Source organism: Mixophyes fleayi, chromosome 4 (assembly GCF_038048845.1).
Source record: "Mixophyes fleayi isolate aMixFle1 chromosome 4, aMixFle1.hap1, whole genome shotgun sequence".
In the NCBI taxonomy this organism is placed as follows: Eukaryota; Metazoa; Chordata; class Amphibia; order Anura; family Limnodynastidae; genus Mixophyes; species Mixophyes fleayi.
Genome location: NC_134405.1, coordinates 60483716 through 60503633, shown reverse-complemented (window position 1 = coordinate 60503633; position 19918 = coordinate 60483716). Strand labels below are relative to the sequence as shown.

The 19918-nt window shown below is 43.7% G+C and overlaps 1 protein-coding gene across 2 annotated transcripts in view; it reads right to left on the bottom strand.

Moving 5' to 3' along the window:
* LOC142151490 (zinc metalloproteinase-disintegrin-like VLAIP-B) overlaps window positions 1-19918 on the bottom strand; it is a 312990-nt gene that overhangs the window by 250661 nt on the left and 42411 nt on the right. Inside the window, exons 14-22 of one of the 2 annotated variants that reach the window (XM_075207198.1) lie at window positions 19107-19302; window positions 17465-17558; window positions 17219-17363; window positions 15996-16076; window positions 14858-14933; window positions 14249-14342; window positions 13516-13612; window positions 12188-12256; window positions 11490-11552 (exon numbers count right to left, since the gene is read on the bottom strand). In XM_075207198.1, the coding sequence (XP_075063299.1) occupies window positions 11490-11552; window positions 12188-12256; window positions 13516-13612; window positions 14249-14342; window positions 14858-14933; window positions 15996-16076; window positions 17219-17363; window positions 17465-17558; window positions 19107-19302 (915 nt within the window). The remainder of the gene's footprint in view (window positions 1-11489; window positions 11553-12187; window positions 12257-13515; window positions 13613-14248; window positions 14343-14857; window positions 14934-15995; window positions 16077-17218; window positions 17364-17464; window positions 17559-19106; window positions 19303-19918) is intronic. The other variant, XM_075207197.1, reaches the window with a different exon arrangement.

The following is a 19918-nucleotide window of genomic DNA, read 5'->3' as shown; positions in this document are numbered from 1 at the left end:
ATTAGTTGACTTTGTAAAGAAAAAAACTGTCCCTGTTGCACATAGTCGTGCAATGAAGACTTACTTTTTCATTTAAAGGCACGATCTTTCAAGTGTAGTGTTTGTAAGTCTAAGTCATATTATACTTTTGGTAAAATTGGTTTTTTTGGTTCCTCTTTATGTTAATTAATTAGTAATAGAATTAAAGTAGGAAATAGAATTAAATAGAATTAAAGTAGGAAATAGAGTGGTATAGAGTTGTAGTGTGGTATAGATAGAGTGGTCCACACAATATAATAATAAAACCCTCAACTGGTCTGAATTCCACCAAACAAGTATCTTGACTGCGTAGTGTGGTGGCCCCGGTACACAATTTGGTACCGAGGCCACAATATAATTAAAAAACCCTCCACGTGTCGGAATTCCACCAAACAAGTATCTGGACTGCATAGTGGGGTGGCCCCGGTACCCAATTTGATACCGGGGCCACAATACCTCCTCAAAACATGCTCCAGACAATTCGTCATTGACAGACCCCAGACAGACAGGGTCGTAGTGTTACTGTTTGACTTTGTAAACCCAAAAAAATGTCCCTGTTGCACTTGCACATAGTCGTGCAATCAAGACTGACTTTTTCATTTAAAGGCACGATCTTTCAAGTGTCAGAAAGAGAGAGAAGACACAGGAGAGGAGAGTTGTAGCTGGGGACCTGGGGTGGAAGCTCCCAGGCTCCCCCAGCATTGCCTGGAAGTCTGAGCGTGGTGACTGAGCCAGGGCAAGGAATGTGTGCCCTGGATGAGGGGGAGAACTCCATGCCACTATAGTGAACCCAAGAGAGAGGGGGACACTGCACATGGAAGAGGCCCTGGAGTGAGGGCTGCTACAAGAGGCATGGTAGCTGTAGTGTCAGATCCTGAGGCTGAGAGTACACAGAGTGACGTGTCAGAGCACAGGAGACATTATCCCCGCAGAGGAGGGATGAGCTGCAGTTGAGAGGTCTGCTGTTGAAATAGGACATGCACACTTTAACAAACCAATCATTTCAGCGACAGGGCCTACCAAACAACTTTGACTGAAATGATTGGTTTGTTTGGGCCCCCACACCAAAAAAGCTATTCATCTCTCCCTGTACAGACTAAACAGGCTCTACTGAGGCAAGATGTCGTCCTCATCCTCAACCTCTGATTCCTCTCCCCCTACAGTGTCTACTTCCTCCTCATCACACATTATCAATTCGTCCCCGCTGGACTCCACAACCACAGGTCCCTCTGTAGTATCTGGAGGGCAGTGCTGTACTTCATTGAGGAATTGATTATTCATTTTTATAAACATCATTTTTTCAACGTTGTGAGGAAGCAACCTCCTTCGCCGCTCACTGACCAGGTTCCCCGCTGCACTAAAAACTCTTTCCGAGTACACACTGGAGGGGGGACAACTCAGGTAAAATAGAGCCAGTTTGTACAGGGGCTTCCAAACTGCCTTTTTTTCCTGCCAGTAACAATATGGACTGTCTGACATGTCTACTTGGATGGTGTCAGCAAAGTAATCATCCACAATTTTTTCTATTGTGACAGCATCCAATGCAGCGAGAGTAGACATGTCTGCAATGGTTGGCAGGTCCTTCAGTCCGGACCAGATGTTATCAGCATCCCCGCCAGTGCCTCTTTTGGGAAAACTGAGCTTTTTCCTCGCAGCCATAGATGTGGAAGAAAATGAGGGTGGAGCTGTTGGCATGTCACGGTCCTCTTCAGAGGACAATCTCCTGACCAGCAGGTCTTTGCACCGCTGTAGATTTGTGTCCGCCGGAAACAGAGACACAACATACGCTTTAAACCGAGGATCGAGCACGGTGGCCAGAATGTATTCCTCTGACTTTAAAAGAGTGACCACCCTCGGATCCTGGCAAAGCGTACGAAGGGCTACATCCACAAGAGCTACATGCTTGCTGTAATCGCAATGGCTTACCAGCTCCTCCCTCACTTTCTCCAGCTGCTTCTGCAACAGCCTGATCAGGGGAATGACCTGACTCAAGCTGGCAGTGTCGGAACTGACTTCTCGTGTGGCAAGTTCAAATGGCTGCAGAACCTTGCACAACACGGAAATCAGTCTCCACTGCGCTTGACTCAGGCGCATCCCCACTCCTTTGCCTATGTCGTAGGTGGCTGTGTAGGCCTGAATGGCCTTTTGCTGCTCCTCCATCCTCTGCAGCATATAGAGGGTGGAGTTCCAGCGCGTCACAACCTCTTGTTTGAGGTGATGGCAGGGCAGGTTCAAGCTTTTCTGATGTGCCTCTAGTCTGCGGTAGGCACTGGCTGAATGCCGAAAGTGTCCAGCAATTTTGCGGGCCACCGCAAGCATCTCCTGCACACCCCTGTCACTCTTGAGGTAATGCTGCACCACCAAATTAATGGTGTGGGCAAAACATGGGACGTGCTGGAAATTGCCCATATTTAATGCCCGCACAATGTTACTGGCATTGTCTGACACCACAAATCCCCATGAGAGTCTAAGTGGGGTAAGCCACTGGGAGATAATTTCCCTCATTTTCTCTAATATGTTGGCAGCGTTGTGCCTCTTATTAAAGCCTGTAATGCACAATGTTGCCTGCCTTTGCATGAGCAGCCATTTTGTAGATGCTGCTACTGATGCAGCTGTTGCTGTTGCTGCGGAAGGGGATGCATCTACCCAGTGGGCTGTCACAGTCATATAGTCCTTCGTTTGCCCAGAACCACTTGTCCACATGTCCGTGGTTAAGTGGACAGTGGGTACAACCGCATTTTTAAGAGCACTGAGGACACTTGATCGTACTTCTCTGTACATTTTTGGTATCGCCTGCCTAGTGAAGTGGAATCTCGAGGGGATTTGGTACCGGGGACACAATACCTCCATCAACCCTCTAAATCCCACTCCACTGATGGCGGACACCGGGCGCACGTCTAACACCAACATTGCAGTTACAGCCGCAGTTATACGCTTTGCAATAGGGTGACTACTATCGTATTTGGTGGTCATGGCAAACGACTGTTGGACGGTCAATTGTTTGGTGAAAGACTTAGCGGTCTTACGACTTCCCCTCTGGGAAGATGACCGACTAACAGCAGCAACAGCAGCAGTGGCAGTAGTAGGCGTACCGCTGCAGGATTCCTCGGATGAATCCCGTATTGAGGAGGACTCAGTCTGGCTGGTGACTTGGGCTGCAGGACTGAATCTGATGGAGATTGTGGAGGAAGTTGACGAGGAGGGTGTTGCTGGTGTGTATCCAACTGGACCACGGGATTTAGGTGTCCCTGTACCGATGAGGGTCCTAGCCCCAGTTCCTGAACTAACCACTGAACTATGAAGGTTATTCAGGTGACGTATAAGGGAGGATGTTCCTAGGTGGGCAAGATCCTTACCCCTGCTTATTTGAGCTTTACATAAGCTACATATTGCCATACATTGGTTGTCTGGATTTGGATAAAAATAACTCCAGACCGAAGAGGTGCATTTTTTGGTCTTCTGACCAGGCATGACGATGGGCTTTTTCATCCCATGGACATCAGCTGTTTCCCCCCCTGGTGCCTCATTTACAATAACCACATCACCATCCTCATCATCAAGTTCCTCCACAGCGCCAGCTACATCATCAATAGCCTCCTCCCGAGCCACCTCTTCCCGTACAGTGATGGGAAGGTCAGGCTTGACAACCACCAACACGCTTGGACTCGCCTTGGGGATTTGTGATAATTTCTCTTTAGAAGGCAGAGTTGTTTGCTGTTTTGTTGCTGACAGCATAACTCTCTTCAATTTTTTGTAGGGGGGGGGAGGAGGAGGAGGGCTAAGATCCGTGGGTGAAGCTGAACCACTAGTCATGAACACGGGCCAGGGCCTAAGCCGTTCCTTGCCACTCCGTGTCGTAAATGGCATATTGGCAACTTTACGTTTCTCCTCAGATGATTTTAAGTTTCTCTTTTTGCTACTTTTTCTTAACTTGGGCTTTTTGGATTTTACATGCCCGGTACTACGAGATTGGGCATCGGGCTTGGAAGACGACGTTGATGGCATTTCATCGTCTATGTCATGACTAGTGGCAGCAGCTTCAGCATTAGGAGGAAGTGGGTCTTGATCTTTCCCTACTTTATCCTCCAAATTTTTGGTCTCCATTATATGTAGCACAAGATACTGCAGAATGTGTGAACTTGGTAATATTGCAGTACCAATGGACTTATAATGCTGGATTGGTTTTGCAAATTTGGTTATAATTATTATATATATTTTTTTTTTTTTAAATTTTTTATTTTTTTTTACTTTTTTTTTATTTTTTACAAACTTGGGAATAATGGGGAAATAACTATGCCCTTAGAAGCACAGAGCACAGGACACAGCACCACTGGACTGAACAGGACACGGCACAGGACCCAGCAGCACTACGGAACTCAGCAGGACAGAGCACAGGACACAGCACCACTGGACTGATACTGCAGAATGTGTAAACTTTGTAATATTGCAGTACCACTGGACTTTTACTGCTGAATGTGTGAACTTGGTAATATTGCAGTACCAATGGACTTATAATGCTGGATTGGTTTTGCAAATTTGGTTATAATTATTATATATATTTTTTTTTTTTTTAATTTTTTATTTTTTTTTACTTTTTTTTTATTTTTTACAAACTTGGGAATAATGGGGAAATAACTATGCCCTTAGAAGCACAGAGCACAGGACACAGCACCACTGGACTGAACAGGACACGGCACAGGACCCAGCAGCACTACGGAACTCAGCAGGACAGAGCACAGGACACAGCACCACTGGACTGATACTGCAGAATGTGTAAACTTTGTAATATTGCAGTACCACTGGACTTTTACTGCTGAATGTGTGAACTTGGTAATATTGCAGTACCAATGGACTTATAATGCTGGATTGGTTTTGCAAATTTGGTTATAATTATTATATATTTTTTTTTTTTTTTAATTTTTTTATTTTTTTTTACTTTTTTTTTATTTTTTACAAACTTGGGAATAATGGGGAAATAACTATGCCCTTAGAAGCACAGAGCACAGGACACAGCACCACTGGACTGAACAGGACACGGCACAGGACCCAGCAGCACTACGGAACTCAGCAGGACAGAGCACAGGACACAGCACCACTGGACTGATACTGCAGAATGTGTAAACTTTGTAATATTGCAGTACCACTGGACTTTTACTGCTGAATGTGTGAACTTGGTAATATTGCAGTACCAATGGGCTTATACTGCAGGATTGGTTGTGAAAATTTTGTGGTAATTAAAAAATATTAAAGTAGTTTTTGGTATTTTATAAAAAAAACTTTTTTTTATTTTTTTAAACACAGGGGAATATTGGGGAAATAACTATGCCCTTAGAAGCACAGAGCACAGGACACAGCACCACTGGACTGAACAGGACACAGCACAGGACCCAGCAGCACCACTGACCTCAGAAGGACAGAGCACAGCACACAGCACCACTGGACTGATACTGCAGAACACAGCACAGCACAGCACAGCACAGCACTAAACAGCACAGCACTAAACAGCACAGAACTAAACAGCACAGAACTAAACAGCACAGAGGACCACCTAACACACCCTCCCTCTACCCTGATCAATGCCCGAGTGAAGATGGCGGCGACTAGCGGGGAATTTATAGGATCCGAGTATCGCGAGATCCGACAACGGGATTATGAGTCAGAGCCTCAGTTTCACTTTTGAATTTGGCGCCAATACCCGGATCTGTCTCGGATCCGACTCGGATCCGCAACGTTCGGGTGGGCTCGGATTTCAGAAATCCGAGCGCGCTCATCCCTAGTTAATAGTAGAGATGCTCACTGACCCCCGTGTTATGGTATTGTTTTTGGTTTTGGATCTGGATTACCGTCGTGTTTTGGTTTTGGTTTTGCAAAACCGCCATTGTGTGTTTTGGTTTTGGTTTTGTTTGGTTTTGTTTTGCTATCTTGTCGAAAAATTTTGGGCATAAAATAATCAAATTTAGTGCTCCACCTGTTTTTTGGATAAGTAATGTAATTGTAACGCTAATAAATTATCAAAAAAACTGTTTAATTCCTGGTAGGTAGGCCTTCATTAATTCTACACACAAACCAGATTGTCTTCCTCTCCATCTATGCATATTGGCAATGCAGCCATCGTCTTTGGGTGTATATTACACCCTACACTTATAGTTAAATATGTAAAGAAATGGACAAAGGCAGTTTGGTTTCTGTCTCTATAGGCCCCCCTCCACTTGTAGAAAATACAAAAAAAATCAGCCGTTATAGACTGTACAATATTAATTGAAATGGACAAAGGCAGTTTGGGGTCAGTCTGTGTATGACACCCTACCCATAATAAGAAATTGCCAAAACAGCAGCCTTTCAAGACTGTACGTGATATGGAAATGCCCCAAGTCCCTTTCCTCTTTGGGGGTAGATTGCACCCTAGACTTAAATAGAAAGTTTTAAAAAGATGTTATCGTCATCAGCTTCATCCTCACCCTTATCAGTGTGTACGTCATCATCACAGACTATCAATTCATCGCCGCTTGAATCCGCCATGAGAGAACAGTCAGTGCTTGGATGTCTTGGATGGTGAAGGCCTTCCTCGTGGAAGATATAGTTCATTTTTATAAACATCATTTTCTCCACATTTTTGGGAAGTAACCTTCTACAGCGATCACTGACTAAGTTCCCGGCTGTGCTGAACACTCATTCAGAGTACACACTGGAGGGTGGGCAGCTTAGGTATTGCAAAGCAAGTTTGTACATGGGTTTCCAAATGGCCTGCTTTTCTTCCCAGTAAGGAAAGGGACTGTCTGACATTTCCATATCAATTATCTCTTGAAAATAATCGTCCACCATCCTTTGCATGTTTATACTCGTATTGGATGGAGTTATGGGCAAGGTGACACATTTTTTGGAGAAATCCTTCAAACCAGCCCAGATGTTAAATTGTTCTGGTCTGCCCCCTGCGTCTTCCCTGCTTCTTTTTGGGAAATTTAATTTTTTACGAGCAGCAGCTTGAGAAAGTGAAGGAGGACACGTCGTCAAGCCGAGGCACAGTTCAGCGGTCAACTTGCTGAGCAATAGCTCCTTGCAAAAGTTCACATCTCGCTCATTTACAAGTAAAGACTCAATGTAGGTCTTAAACCTTGGATCAAGCACAGTGGCCAAAACGTACTGATCCGAGTTCAAGATCTTAATAACTCGAGGATCATTGTGAAGCGAATTAAGTACTTCATCGACAAGGCCAACATACTTTGCAGAATTGCTTGCTTTCAGCTCCTCCTTCAGTTTCTCAAGCTGCTTTTCCAATAGTCTAATTAAAGAAATGACTTGGCTCAAACTAGCAGAGTCTGCACTCACTTCACACGTCACAACTTCAAATGGTTTCAGCACCTTGCACAGCACTGAAATGATTTCCCACTGTGCAAGAGTGAAATACATCCCCCCTCCTTTCCCAATGTCATGGCTTGAGCAGTATATGCTTGGATGGCTTTGCGCTGTTCCTCCATCCTCTGCAGCATGTACAGGGTGGAATTCCACCTAGTTACCACCTCTTGTTTAAGTTGGTGGCAGGGCAAGTTAAACTGCTCTTGGAGCTGCTGTAATCTCCTACATGCTGTGGCCGAATGCCTGAAATGGCCTGAAATTTTACGGGCAACCAAAAGCATCTCCTGCACCTCACGGTTATTTCATAGGAAGCTCTGCACCACCAAGTTGATGGTGTGAGCAAAACAGGGAATATGCTGGAAATCACCCAGCTGTAATGCTCGCACTATATTGTTGGTGTTATCAGAAATGACATACCCTGGGGAGAGTCCAAGTGGTATAAGCCATGTATCAATCACATTTCTTAGTTTGCGTAACAAATTGTCAGCTGTATGCCTGTTAGTGAAGCCGGTGATACAAAGAGTGGCCTGCCTGTGACAAATGTTACGTAGTGGTGTAAATGCTGCTGCTGTTCATGCTGGTGAAGGTGAATGACCAACCCAGTGGGCTGTCACAGTCATATAGTCTTTGGTTTGCCGACTTCTACTTGTCCACATATCTGTGGTTAAGTGGACAGTGGGCAGAATAGCATTTTTTTTTTGAAATGTAGGACTGGTCTTTTTCTTGGCCTTACTCTGGGCTGACCATTCACCCCCAGCAGCAGCAACAGCAGCAGCAGTGGGACTAACGCTTTCTTTAGAGAAATCAATAATAGTGCAGGAGTCATCTATCCTTAATAAGTGGGATGCCGGGCTAACTCCGAGCGCTACTGAGGATATTGATGAGGATGGTGTGGTGGGTGAATTTTGTAGCCGTCCGGATGTCGGTGACCGGAGGGCCCTAGCTGATGATGGAGTGCTGGTATTTTTTTGGGAAGAACTTTCAGCTTTTCCCAACACTTTGCCATGAACTCTCGTCAAATGACGTAACATAGACGATGGTTAAGGTCCCTCCCTCGACTGACTGTGGCTTGACATACACTACAAATGGCTATACAATTGTTGTCTGATTTGGGGTAGAAATAATTCCACACATAAGAGGTGGTTTTTTTTGTTTTATGGCCAGGCATGACAATGGCCTTTTTCTTGTCAGGTTCCAGAACTGCTGCCACTGGTGCAGGACTTGCACACACAACCTCATTCTCATCAACATCCTCATTAGCACCCTCGTTACCTACACAAATCTCCCCCTCATCCTCTTCTAATTCCAAAGTGGCATCCTCAATTTGTGTATCACCGGCTACACTCGGGCTGTTCAGGCACACATCATCAGAACTGCTGAAAGGGCCTCTTTTTATGGGTACTCTAACAGAATGCTCACGATTAGACATCCCACTGTTGGATGGACTCTCCACAGGGATTGGTGTAATTTCTGATTCAGAGCAAACATTATCCTCTAATGCCTTACTGTTATCTTGCAGCTCGGCTTTGACCCGTAACAGTAGTTGTGCACCACTTGTAGGCTCGGTAACATTTTTTGATCTGCCACTAATAGAGAAAGGCGAAGGCCTCATTCTCTCTTTGCCACTGCGTGTGTAGAATGGCGTGTTGGCAATTTTTCTTTTTTTATCGCCAGTTAACTTTTCCTCAGTTACACTTCTTTTTCGCTTCAACACGGTTTTTTTGACTGATTTCAAAAGACGGTGTAGTTTGACATCGCCTTTCCCAGATGACGTACTGGGAACACTACCATCAGGACTGGTGACAGAACCTGGTTGCTCATTTTGCTCATATGTGGACTGCTTTGAATCCATTCTGAGCCCAAAGCACTTGTAGTGCTACAAATTGTTTTTGATACTGCTGCCAAATAGGACTTTTTTGAAAGGCAGAAAAATTTCTGCAAAAGAATGGGGGACACCCCAACAGCAATTGGGAGTGCTAAATATATTATTTTGACACTGCTGCAAAATAAGACCTTTTGCACAGCCAGATAAATTTCTGCAAAAGAATGGGGGACAGCCCAACAGCAATTGGGAGTGCTAAATATATTATTTCGACACTGCTGCAAAATAGTACTTTTTTGACAGCCAGATCAATTTCTGCAAAAGAATGGGGGACACCCCAAAAACAAATGGGAGTGCTAAATATATTATTTTGACAGTGCTGCAAAATAGGACTTTTTTGGCAGCCAGATATATTTCTGCAAAAGAATGGGGGACACCCCAACAGCACTTGGAGTGCCAGAAACTGAACAAAACCCCTCCTCTCTTCTCCTCTTACTGCTGTAACAACTGATTACAATGGTATTGAATACAATCAATCACTGTCCCTGCGCTGATATAGTCAATGTGACCTAACCCTGCTTTCTCCCTCTGTCAAATGGCGATGGATTGCTGTGGAGGCTGGTATTTATGCTTTTCAAATCTCGCGAGAACCGAGCTCAGAAAAACGAATACGTCACAATGACGTTTTGCCTCGATTTCGAATCCGAATGGGCGGGAGAGTACCGAGCATGCTCGGCTCGGTATTCGGATACCCTAAATTCGGTAGGATTCGGATCTCGTGGAACTGAGTCCGCCCATCTCTAGTTAATAGTTAATTTATCTGGATGAGAAGTTATGTATAGCTGTTTTTATTGTTACTATACTTAAAGTAAAGTTGCAGTAAATTCAACAGCACTCTGCCTATGGCTTCCTATCTATATGATGAACACGGGACACAACAATGTACAGGACAGTTAGTGCAGGCAGCCACTAGATGTCCTTACAGAGTCTGATAATTCTGATTCCTAGATATAAGTGAAATTGTGACAACATTTCATGTTAATAAAGTTTTGTAGCGGAGCAGGTTGTTTGTTAGAGATGCAAAGTTCTGGTAATACAATCATGGAGTTCCATGCTTGCTTCGCCATTCCGCACTATGGGGCGGTGATGGTCAATTCATTCTGTCATGTCGTGTGGTTGGGGTAGGATTGGTAACACTTTGGGCCAAATACCACCAGCCAAACGTGCAAAATTTTGCAGCCAAATGTGAAACAAGGTAAATATTTTGCTGAAAAGTTCTAAAAATCACCGCTCCTGTCTACTGATTAGCTACATTATAGAACACTAGATTATTCATGATATGTATAAGACAACTGCTACAACCCTCAGGGTTTTAAAGACCCTGTTTAGCATATCAACAGGTTAAAAAAGTTACCTCCCAACTTACTGTTTATGAGTCACTAAGTTTTGTACTATTAATAATGAGCAGCATCCACTTTTTGGCTCAGAACCCACAGTTCCTTGAACTACCCACAGAGGGATTTTGGCAGTGCTGTATGCACAGAAGGGGGGTTGTTGATTCTTCAAGCAGCTTCATATTGGTTCGTCGGAACCTCCAATGGCGCACATAGAGTACGCAGGTTATCCTTATTAACCAGCTGAACATGGTGAGGGCTGTAGCTCTGGTACACGGCAGCTCCAGAAAACACTGCTTCAGTTACCTGAACTCAGCACCGTGTATGGTACGTGCCCATTTTCTCAGCGCATATTTGTGAAGGCACCTTTACACTGGCTCCTTTCTCCTAGACATAATGTTTGTCCTTATGTGGTATTTGCAGAGTCAGTGTATTATTGTATGCGGCTGTGTTTATGGTGCTTGCGTCTATATACAGGGAAGTGTGACAAAGTAATGGGTGTTTGGTACTTTGCAGAGTATATGAACACATGGAAAAGTGTGCACCTTTACATGGAAAGTGTGCGCCTTTACATGGAAAAGTGTGCGTCTTTACATGGAAAGTGTGCGCCTTTACATGGAAAGTGTGCGCCGTTACATGGAAAAGTGTGCGTCTTGCACTCATCATATTTTCTGCCGCGTGAAATGCTACAGATGTTTGAATTCTTACATTATCCCATTATAGGGTCTTTGATAATAAAACGGTGCTAATAGAAGATGTGTGCCGTCACCCATAGCATCCACATATTATATTTCATTAGTCTGACTCCACTTGTTTGCTAAAATGTGATATCTGATTATTTTCTCTGGTTACACCTCATCAGTGCTCTAGCCCTGAAATAAATGGTTGTGTTTATGACATACCTGTGGTGGGGCCGGAGGGTATACTGGTCTGGGTGGAGGGGCACTGGAGGGCTTCTGAAATGCCTAATAATAAACAGAAAGAGCAACGTTAGATAAATCCATAAACCAGGGCCTGTCCCTTGTCCAGAGCCCCGGTCTTTCCATGAGGTAACCCCTTTGGCGTGACTGAGATGGACCGTAGCTCATCTCCAAGCCCACATCTTGCCTCATCCACCTCTCCTCACACTCCAGTCAGAGTCCACACTTTACAATGGCCATTTGCAGGCCAAAGATTGACACTCAATGAGTATACTGGGACCACAGTAACCAACTGAGAGTGGAGTAGAAGCAGGAGAGGAATCCTTCTCCCTCTCCTGTCACAGCGGTCCCCATACACTGACGGTTGCGGGATAAGGCTTCTGGGACAGTTATTGCAGAAAGTGTCTGGTGCCTGGAGCATCAGGGGAAGAGCATATGCGTTACAGATGCCGAACTTCCGGTATTTATGGAACACAATTCCACGGACGAAACGCGTTGGTTACACAGCCTACTACACCCCACCCCGAAAGAACTCCTTGAAAGAATCAGCAAGCTCCAAGACAAACAATTGGACACCACTAGCACAGCCCATGCAACTTTCACATCCAAAGCAGAGAAAGAAGCACACGAAAGAACCGCTCCGCAGTTCTTAAGGGTGTAACTTCCTGCCGTATACTTACATGGGGGACTTGTGGTTTCTGAGACTGTGCAGGGGGTTGAGGAGGGTACGCGGCATTCCCAAAATTATTCTGCATTTATAGGGACAAAAGTAGAGAATGACGTAAATCAAATTACATTAGGACAAAAAGCCTTTCACTGTAGGAACAGCTTCTTAAAGAGGAAGAATCGTGTTTGCTGCTTTTACCATAGAGATTTAATAAGTAAATACGTTATATTCGGCAATAAAGAAGTGGTCTACCTTCAGACATATCCACCTGCAATCTTTTACTAAATACATTGCTTTATCTCCCATGGTTTCTTTCTGTGCTTTTCACCAAAACCATTATATCATGCAGGCAGAGTTGTATATATTATAGCCTTGGAAAAACTCTAGTGAAATCTCAGTTTCTCTGCTGACCACTACTACAGAGTGGTCAATATGCCCAATTCCTGCCTATTCATCTGCTGTACAATGTTTTATGGTTCTGCTGCTCTACTAAACTCTCTTCCACTATTTTACACTTTCCTGTCAGCCACTAGATACTGCCGGCTGTCCCCATACTTCTACTAGATACTGCCGGCTGTCCGCACACTTCTATCAGATCCTGCCGGCTGTCCGCACACTTCTACTAGATACTGCCGGCTGTCCGCACACTTCTATCAGATCCTGCCGGCTGTCCGCACACTTCTACTAGATACTGCGGCTGACCCTACACTTCTACTAGATCCTGCCAACTGACCCCACACTTCTACTAGATACTACCGGCTGACCCCACACTTCTACTAGATCCTGCCGGCTAATTCTACTAGATCCTGCCGGCTGATCCCACACTTCTACTAGATCCTGCCAGCTGACTCCACACTTCTACTAGATCCTGCCGGCTGACCCCACACTTCTACTAGATCCTGCCGGCTGACCCCACACTTCTACTAGATACTGCAGGCTGACCCCACACTTCTACTAGATACTGCCGGCTGACCACACACTTCTACTAGATCCTGCCAGCTGACCCCACACTTCTACTAGATACTGCCAAACTGATTAAGTGGTTTTCATGTAAAAGGGTCGGATTGAAGCTAATTGCAGCGTTTTAGGAATCATATGATCTAACAATCCTACATTGCGCATGCACTGAAAAGACTCTCCTCTATTGTCAGAGATCCCCAAAATAATTACACATTACAATTTTAATCTAAGATCTAAGAAATAATGATCAAATTATGTATGATTATAATTTATGTGCCTCAACTGTAAATTTATTTAATTGTACAGAAATGCAATAATTTGTTCAAAAACAAAACTGAAATGAATTTTTGTGGCCAGCATAAATAAAACCACCAGACTTACCCGTGGGGTGGAGGAATAGGATAATTGTTGTTGATGTGTCCGATTCTGGATATTGAAAGCGGGGTTGGTGATACCGGGGCCACCGGCTGCAGTTCTCCTGAGACAAAGGAAGTGCTTATGTCATTGTCAGCACCATTTATAATAAGGTTATAGACTGCAGCTAATGTTCAGGTATATGCCCAGATTCTCAAGATTTGGCCCTGGAAATGCCTCGATTTTTCAAATACTGATCAACTGTATAGTACGATTTCTGTGTATAAGCTGCAAATCTCACTGTAGCCCTCCGACAAAATGACTTTCAAACGTTGGCAGCTATGGGTTACAGCAAAAGCGCTGTTCCATCTCCAACATTCACATGAACATCAGTTATATCAGACCTGGTCAAGTTATGGCAAGTCCCAGCATACCACGGCAGTAATCGGATGACTATCTCGTGCCAAAGCATGCTGGGGCTTGTAGTATCCCAACACGTGCAGAGCCACAAGCTGGCCAGGCCTGTATCATATTTTTGCGCTACAGCAAGCTTAATTTTCTCACTTTCTTGTTTGTCTGTAAGCGATTGCCACTGCTCTGAATCCCCCAGTTATTCCCCTCTCTCTGCATGTCATCCTCTACTTCTTGGTCTCCTTTATCTCAGGTACTTGATTCCTTCCTCATTCCCTCTTGTATCTCAAAAAACCACCACTTAACTGTGACAACACCACCAGTCCCCTCCCCACTCTCCCAGTCATACCTCTGCTTCCTGCGCTGTGACCTCTTGTACAGCAGAAACCCAATGATCACAACGGCCAGGAGAATGATGACAGCGAGAGCAATGTAGCCGTAGTCTGTGGGCACAAAGCAGGAGATCACATGTCATTATAAGCGGTGTACTGAACCCACAAGGTTCTATATCACCTGATAAAGTGAACAAAGGGCAGTTGTCCTGTGATTACAATATTTATTACTGCACCTATTAGACGCAACCAAAACAATACTGGCTGATCCGCCAGGTGACTGGCTTTCCCTCAGTTTTGGCCATCTGTCCGCTTTGGATCCATACTAACTGATTTGTGTCAATTAGATCTAAAATTACATACTTGGCCATCCAAATGTGCATTGTGTATGGGTAACTTTATAGCTCCTCAGATAATCATGGTCTAATTTGTATGTAAAAGGCTTTACATGTTTATATACATGTCTTACAGGCTACACAATAAGTCCATTCATGTCTTCTTGTCTATGACTTATTCTTGATGCGCGGCTCCATCTGACTGGAACCATTTCTGTATGTCATGAGATCACTGCAGATGGGATGATTTTCCTATCACACATATGTATACATCCACCAATATTCACTTACTAAACTGGACGTTGGTGTCACAGTTAGGGGGTACCCAGCCTTCCTCACACTGACACTGCTTCTCATGGTCACAAACCTGCAGGAAAAACAGGATACAATCTTTTTCAAAATGATGTCAAGATCATTTTTTCTGGTGCGCCATGTTCAAGTAGACCTGAAAATGTGGATGACAGTGACTTAGCTTCCCATAATTGTAGGACATAATGTATTAAATTTAATGTTGGGCTCACCGGATGTTGCGTTTCTGTGAAAGTTCATCACAATGACTTTGGTTGACCCATAAAGTGCTGTGTTATCAGCCTCAGTGTAATTCACAGAGTAGCTTTTTTTAAAATATTCTCCATGCTGATTTTTGGCAGCAAATAAATGCAAAATAATTTAAATTGCTGCGGAAATGTAGTTGTCATACACATAGTAGTATGTCCTTAGGGGCATGAGTAGCAATGTTGCTGCTTGAGGTGGCTCCTAAACTGGCACCTGCCTCATCCCTTACTCCAATTATCATAAAGAGACGGTGGCCTAGTTGTTAGCACTTCTGCCTCACAACACTGGGGTCATGAGTTAAATTCCCGACAATGGTCTTATCTGTGTGGAGTTTGTATGTGCTCCCTGTGTTTGCATGGGTTTCCTCCAGTTTCTCCGCTTTCCTCCCACAATCCAAAAACATACTGGTAGGTTAATTGGCTGCTATCAAATTGACCTTAGTCTCTCCATGTCTGTGTGAGTTTATGTTGGGGAATTTAGACTATAAGCTCCAATGGGGCAGGGACTGATGTTCTTTATACATAGCTGCAGAATTAGTTGCGCTATATAAATAGCTGCTGATGATGATTAGATGTAAAATGTGTAGAAACTGCCCCTACAAAACCTGCTGCCTAAGACAGTTGCTTCATAGTCCATCCTCTGAGGAGTTTGCAGTCTACAAACTCTAGCATTAGTCCCTATGTACACTTCTCTCTTTACTGCATCTTCCCTGGAGTATTAATGTATCATCGTTCAGTGTTTGTGTTGGTGACTGCTTTTATTCCACATTATATTAATGTTTAAATCAGAAGCACTAAACTGATTAAGAGTTAAATGACAGAAAGGAACCCATGATAAGACTAATAGAACAGCAATTTGTACACCCAGGTCTCACCCCATGTCCTGAGCACTTGGCAGAGCAGTCTGTAGCTCTGTAAGCATTTTCAATAGTGATGCATCTCCCATCCTTACATACCTGGAAAAAGTCAGGGATAGAAGACACAACCTGGTTAAGTGACAACATTCATTAAAAGAACATAAGAATAGCATTACCAAACCACATGAAATAATTACAGAGTTCCACACAAAACTCAACATTTATTAAGGGTGGAGTTCAGTTAGATCAGATAAAATGCATAGAATAGTTTACCAATAGTGCAGCTTTTTCCGATCCAGTCGGTCTTCCTCTGCCTTCAACAGTCTGGCGCTGACTTGCTGCAAACAAGCAGCAGTGTTGTCAATGTAAATGACATTTTCTCCACTGTGAACTTCCCATTTGTATGTACTGGAAATTCACAGACAAGAGACACCAACAACATGGCTGCCTGTCCGACACAGCCGAGCAGTAGCAGCATAAAGGAGAGCAGTGCTGGACTGTTTCAGGCAACCGGGTGTCAATCTGGATCGGAAGGACGCCACACTGCTGGTTAGCTATTATTATTCCTCTTTTAGCTTCCAATACTGAACGATATTTTAAGATCTGGGTGGAGTTCTTCTCTAAGAACATAGCACATTACTACATCCTCATCATCAACAGTTATTTGATAGAAATAGGTGTAATAATACTACGACCAGATATCAGACAAAGTCTAATACTGTCATATAATTAGGTTGATGATATAAATTTTCTGAACCCAGCAAGGAATGCAGCAGGATCTACTGTGTACTTTACCCAGGATTGTTCTCTGTGTATTGTGGTAGTATAGTCTCATGTAGAATGTGGGCTACTCAGTGGTGTTAGCTGGAGCAGGGAGCAGTGGTAGAAACATTGCAGGAAAGACTACAGAGGATTCTGAATAACTGGCACTTTATGAGGAAAAGAACAATGCTCCACAGCTGTATGATGTACCAGTCACAGCCAGGAGGAATTCTAGATCACAACAATTACACTTTGGAATCCAAAGGGAACACCCTATAGAAACCAGTGACACCAATGAGGCATTTCATACTTTATGTCTCAGTGTTGTCAATAGATCTTAGTTAATTCATAGGCTGAACATGGTTATTGCCTACGAAATGGCTTCCTCCATTGTGTGTAGCCAACATATGCAGCCTGAAGCAAGTTTTCCATTTATATACATCCATTCAGGTTCATGTTATGAATACGGGAGTACTCACACTTCCATCTGCACAGATTGTTCCATTCTCCATCACTACTGCTGGGTTAATGGATTTACAGTTTGAGTTGATGTAGTAACCAAGATTTGGATTAATGGGTCTTGAACTACCATAATTGCAGTATAATACACCACACTTCACATCCCTGGATTTATAAAGATAACAGATATTAGACATGAATGACCCTTGACCACAAGACCTACACATATGTCTGATTTGGTCTTAATGATCCCAGTCTGTACTCACTGGGCTGCACAAGGAGCTCTAGTTCCAGAATACAGACAACCTTCTCTCCCTCTTTTGTTACTGTCAAAGCAGTAATCATCTGCTGCAACAGATCCTAATTGGAAAAGGAGAAAAAATTTGCATGAAAAAGATTGAAAATAATGCTTTAAAGAAAAGGAGCAGATTCAAAAGAAATTTAAAGCCAAATCCAAATTATATTGTATTGCTATGAAAAGGGAATTCATAAAATAATTTGTTGAAGGTGTCAGGAACCCCTCCAGCCAGTACAACAACACCCGGAGTCTGCTCTGACAGTCTGGTGTTCGCTGGAGCCCCTAGAGACTTGGCCGCAGACTACAGAGGGTCGTCTGATGTGTACCAACTGTGGAGAACCCAGGAGCAGAAGGTTATGGCAGACAGCGTATCCAAAGAACAGGCCGAGGTCAGAGGTCACTTGCTAGATAGAATCGTCAGAAAACGCGCCAGGGGTCGGGGCCACGAGTAAATCAGCAGTATCAGAGGTTCAAGCCAGAAGGTCAAGGGCACAGGCAAAAAGACAAGTCCACGGTACAGGCAGGGGTCATACACGGCAAAGGGAGGTCCAAAGGTTAACAGCAACAGCACAGCAGCAGGCAGCAACACAGAAGTCTGGAAGCTATAACCGGCAGGGAGGCTAAGCCCCCCTTGCCTTAAATACTAATAGTGACCAATCAGAGCCTAGCTCTGAAACCGCCCCCAGCCTATGCCTAATAAATAAATTACTCCTAATTAGCCCACAGGCTAGTTTCTTAATTGCGCACGCGCCCGGCTGTTCTCCGTTGCCGGGACGCGGCGCTATGTCTTTCAGCGTCCCGATCGTTGCCTAGGCAATGGCCGGGATGAGCCCCGGCAGTGACGTCCCAGTCATCATAGCGACGGCCAAGACGCCTGTGAGATAGTCGCGGCGGCTGGGCACCGCCGCGGCTCGTAACAGAAGGTGGACATTTTTCTTTAAAGGACCACTTGTTTATTTGTTAGTAGAAGACAACATCAAGTTCATTGACATTATTGCACAGAGTTCTGTTGAATATGTTACATCTGTTCATCAAACGCTTGTCCAATTAGAAATAAAATGAAAAAATCCTGCTTAAGGTTCTTTTCTGGAAGCTACTATGGTTATGTAGAGTGAATGTTGTTAATCATAGGAAAAACAAAATATGCATTTATTTGGTAGGGGCAACGAATGTAAGAAAAGCCAATCAATGAATGTAAATGCCAGGGGGAGGGTTAGTGCTGTATCTTCTATGAAGGTAAAATTAGTAGCACTCAGCCAAAGTAAGGTCATTGCTCCTGGTTTGGATGATATTACAAGAACCTCTTATGGTCCTTATGCAGTCCTATGGTTTACTTATTGTCCAACACTTATAAAGTCAGCAGCATACAATCACATCTACAAATACCAATTAAAAATGTAAAAATGTTAATATACCATGTTTTTACAGTCAGCAGGGTAACTCTTACAGTAGCTACAGGCATGTTTTGTAGATCTCACAGGACCACAGGTTACATAATAAGTAGAGCTGACAAATATGCACCTAGAGACAATCATGGCTAGGTGGGTACTGAGACTATAGATCTAGATTTGGTTATAATACATTTATATATAAGGCTTCTTGCTATTCACCTGATCCCCAGTATGTCTCGCACTGACTCTGGGGGGTCGGACATGTCCCGTTATAGCAGAATCCATCGCCATTCCTGCAAGGAGATCCATTGACCCGAAAGCGATCGGAGGGACAGGTGTCGGTTTTCCCATCACACATATCAGACAAGTCGCAGTCGTCTTTGGCGGGTCGGCAGATAGATCCTGCTCTTTCCAGCTGTGCAGAAACAATCATATGGATGTCAAGCATTTACCTGATTCATACTGTAAGGATCACACCTTCCATGACGCTCTCCAACGTACATTCATAAAAGTCTCATCTGTTTGGGGTGGAGGAGTTACATATTTTTTCCTCTTGCAGCATAGTTACCAACCATCCTGCAAAATGTTATTCCCTCTGATCCGCTCCTTTTAACAAGTGTTTTATTTATTATGTCATAGGCGTGTAATAACATAGATAGAACATTTACACTGCATACACGGAAGTCAACACAGGCGTCATGGCACTACAAGTCTACCTTACAAGTCCTGAAAGTAATTGCATTGAAATTAATTTGCAACACATTTGTGTGCCTGCCATCATTTCAGCCTAGTCTTGTGATTTTTTTTCTTTTAATATGTCTCATTACGAGACAATTTAAAACATTAAATTGTGCAGTATTGTTACACATGATATATTTTTGTAAATGCACCTACATATGTATTCATCTGTGTTGTCTTGTTAGCACGCAGGTCATTTCCTTATTTTTTTCTCTATAGCAAATTTAAGCATGGTTAGTAGGTTTACTAGACTATAGGAAATAACGTTAGGCTGTTCATACCTCCTGCACATA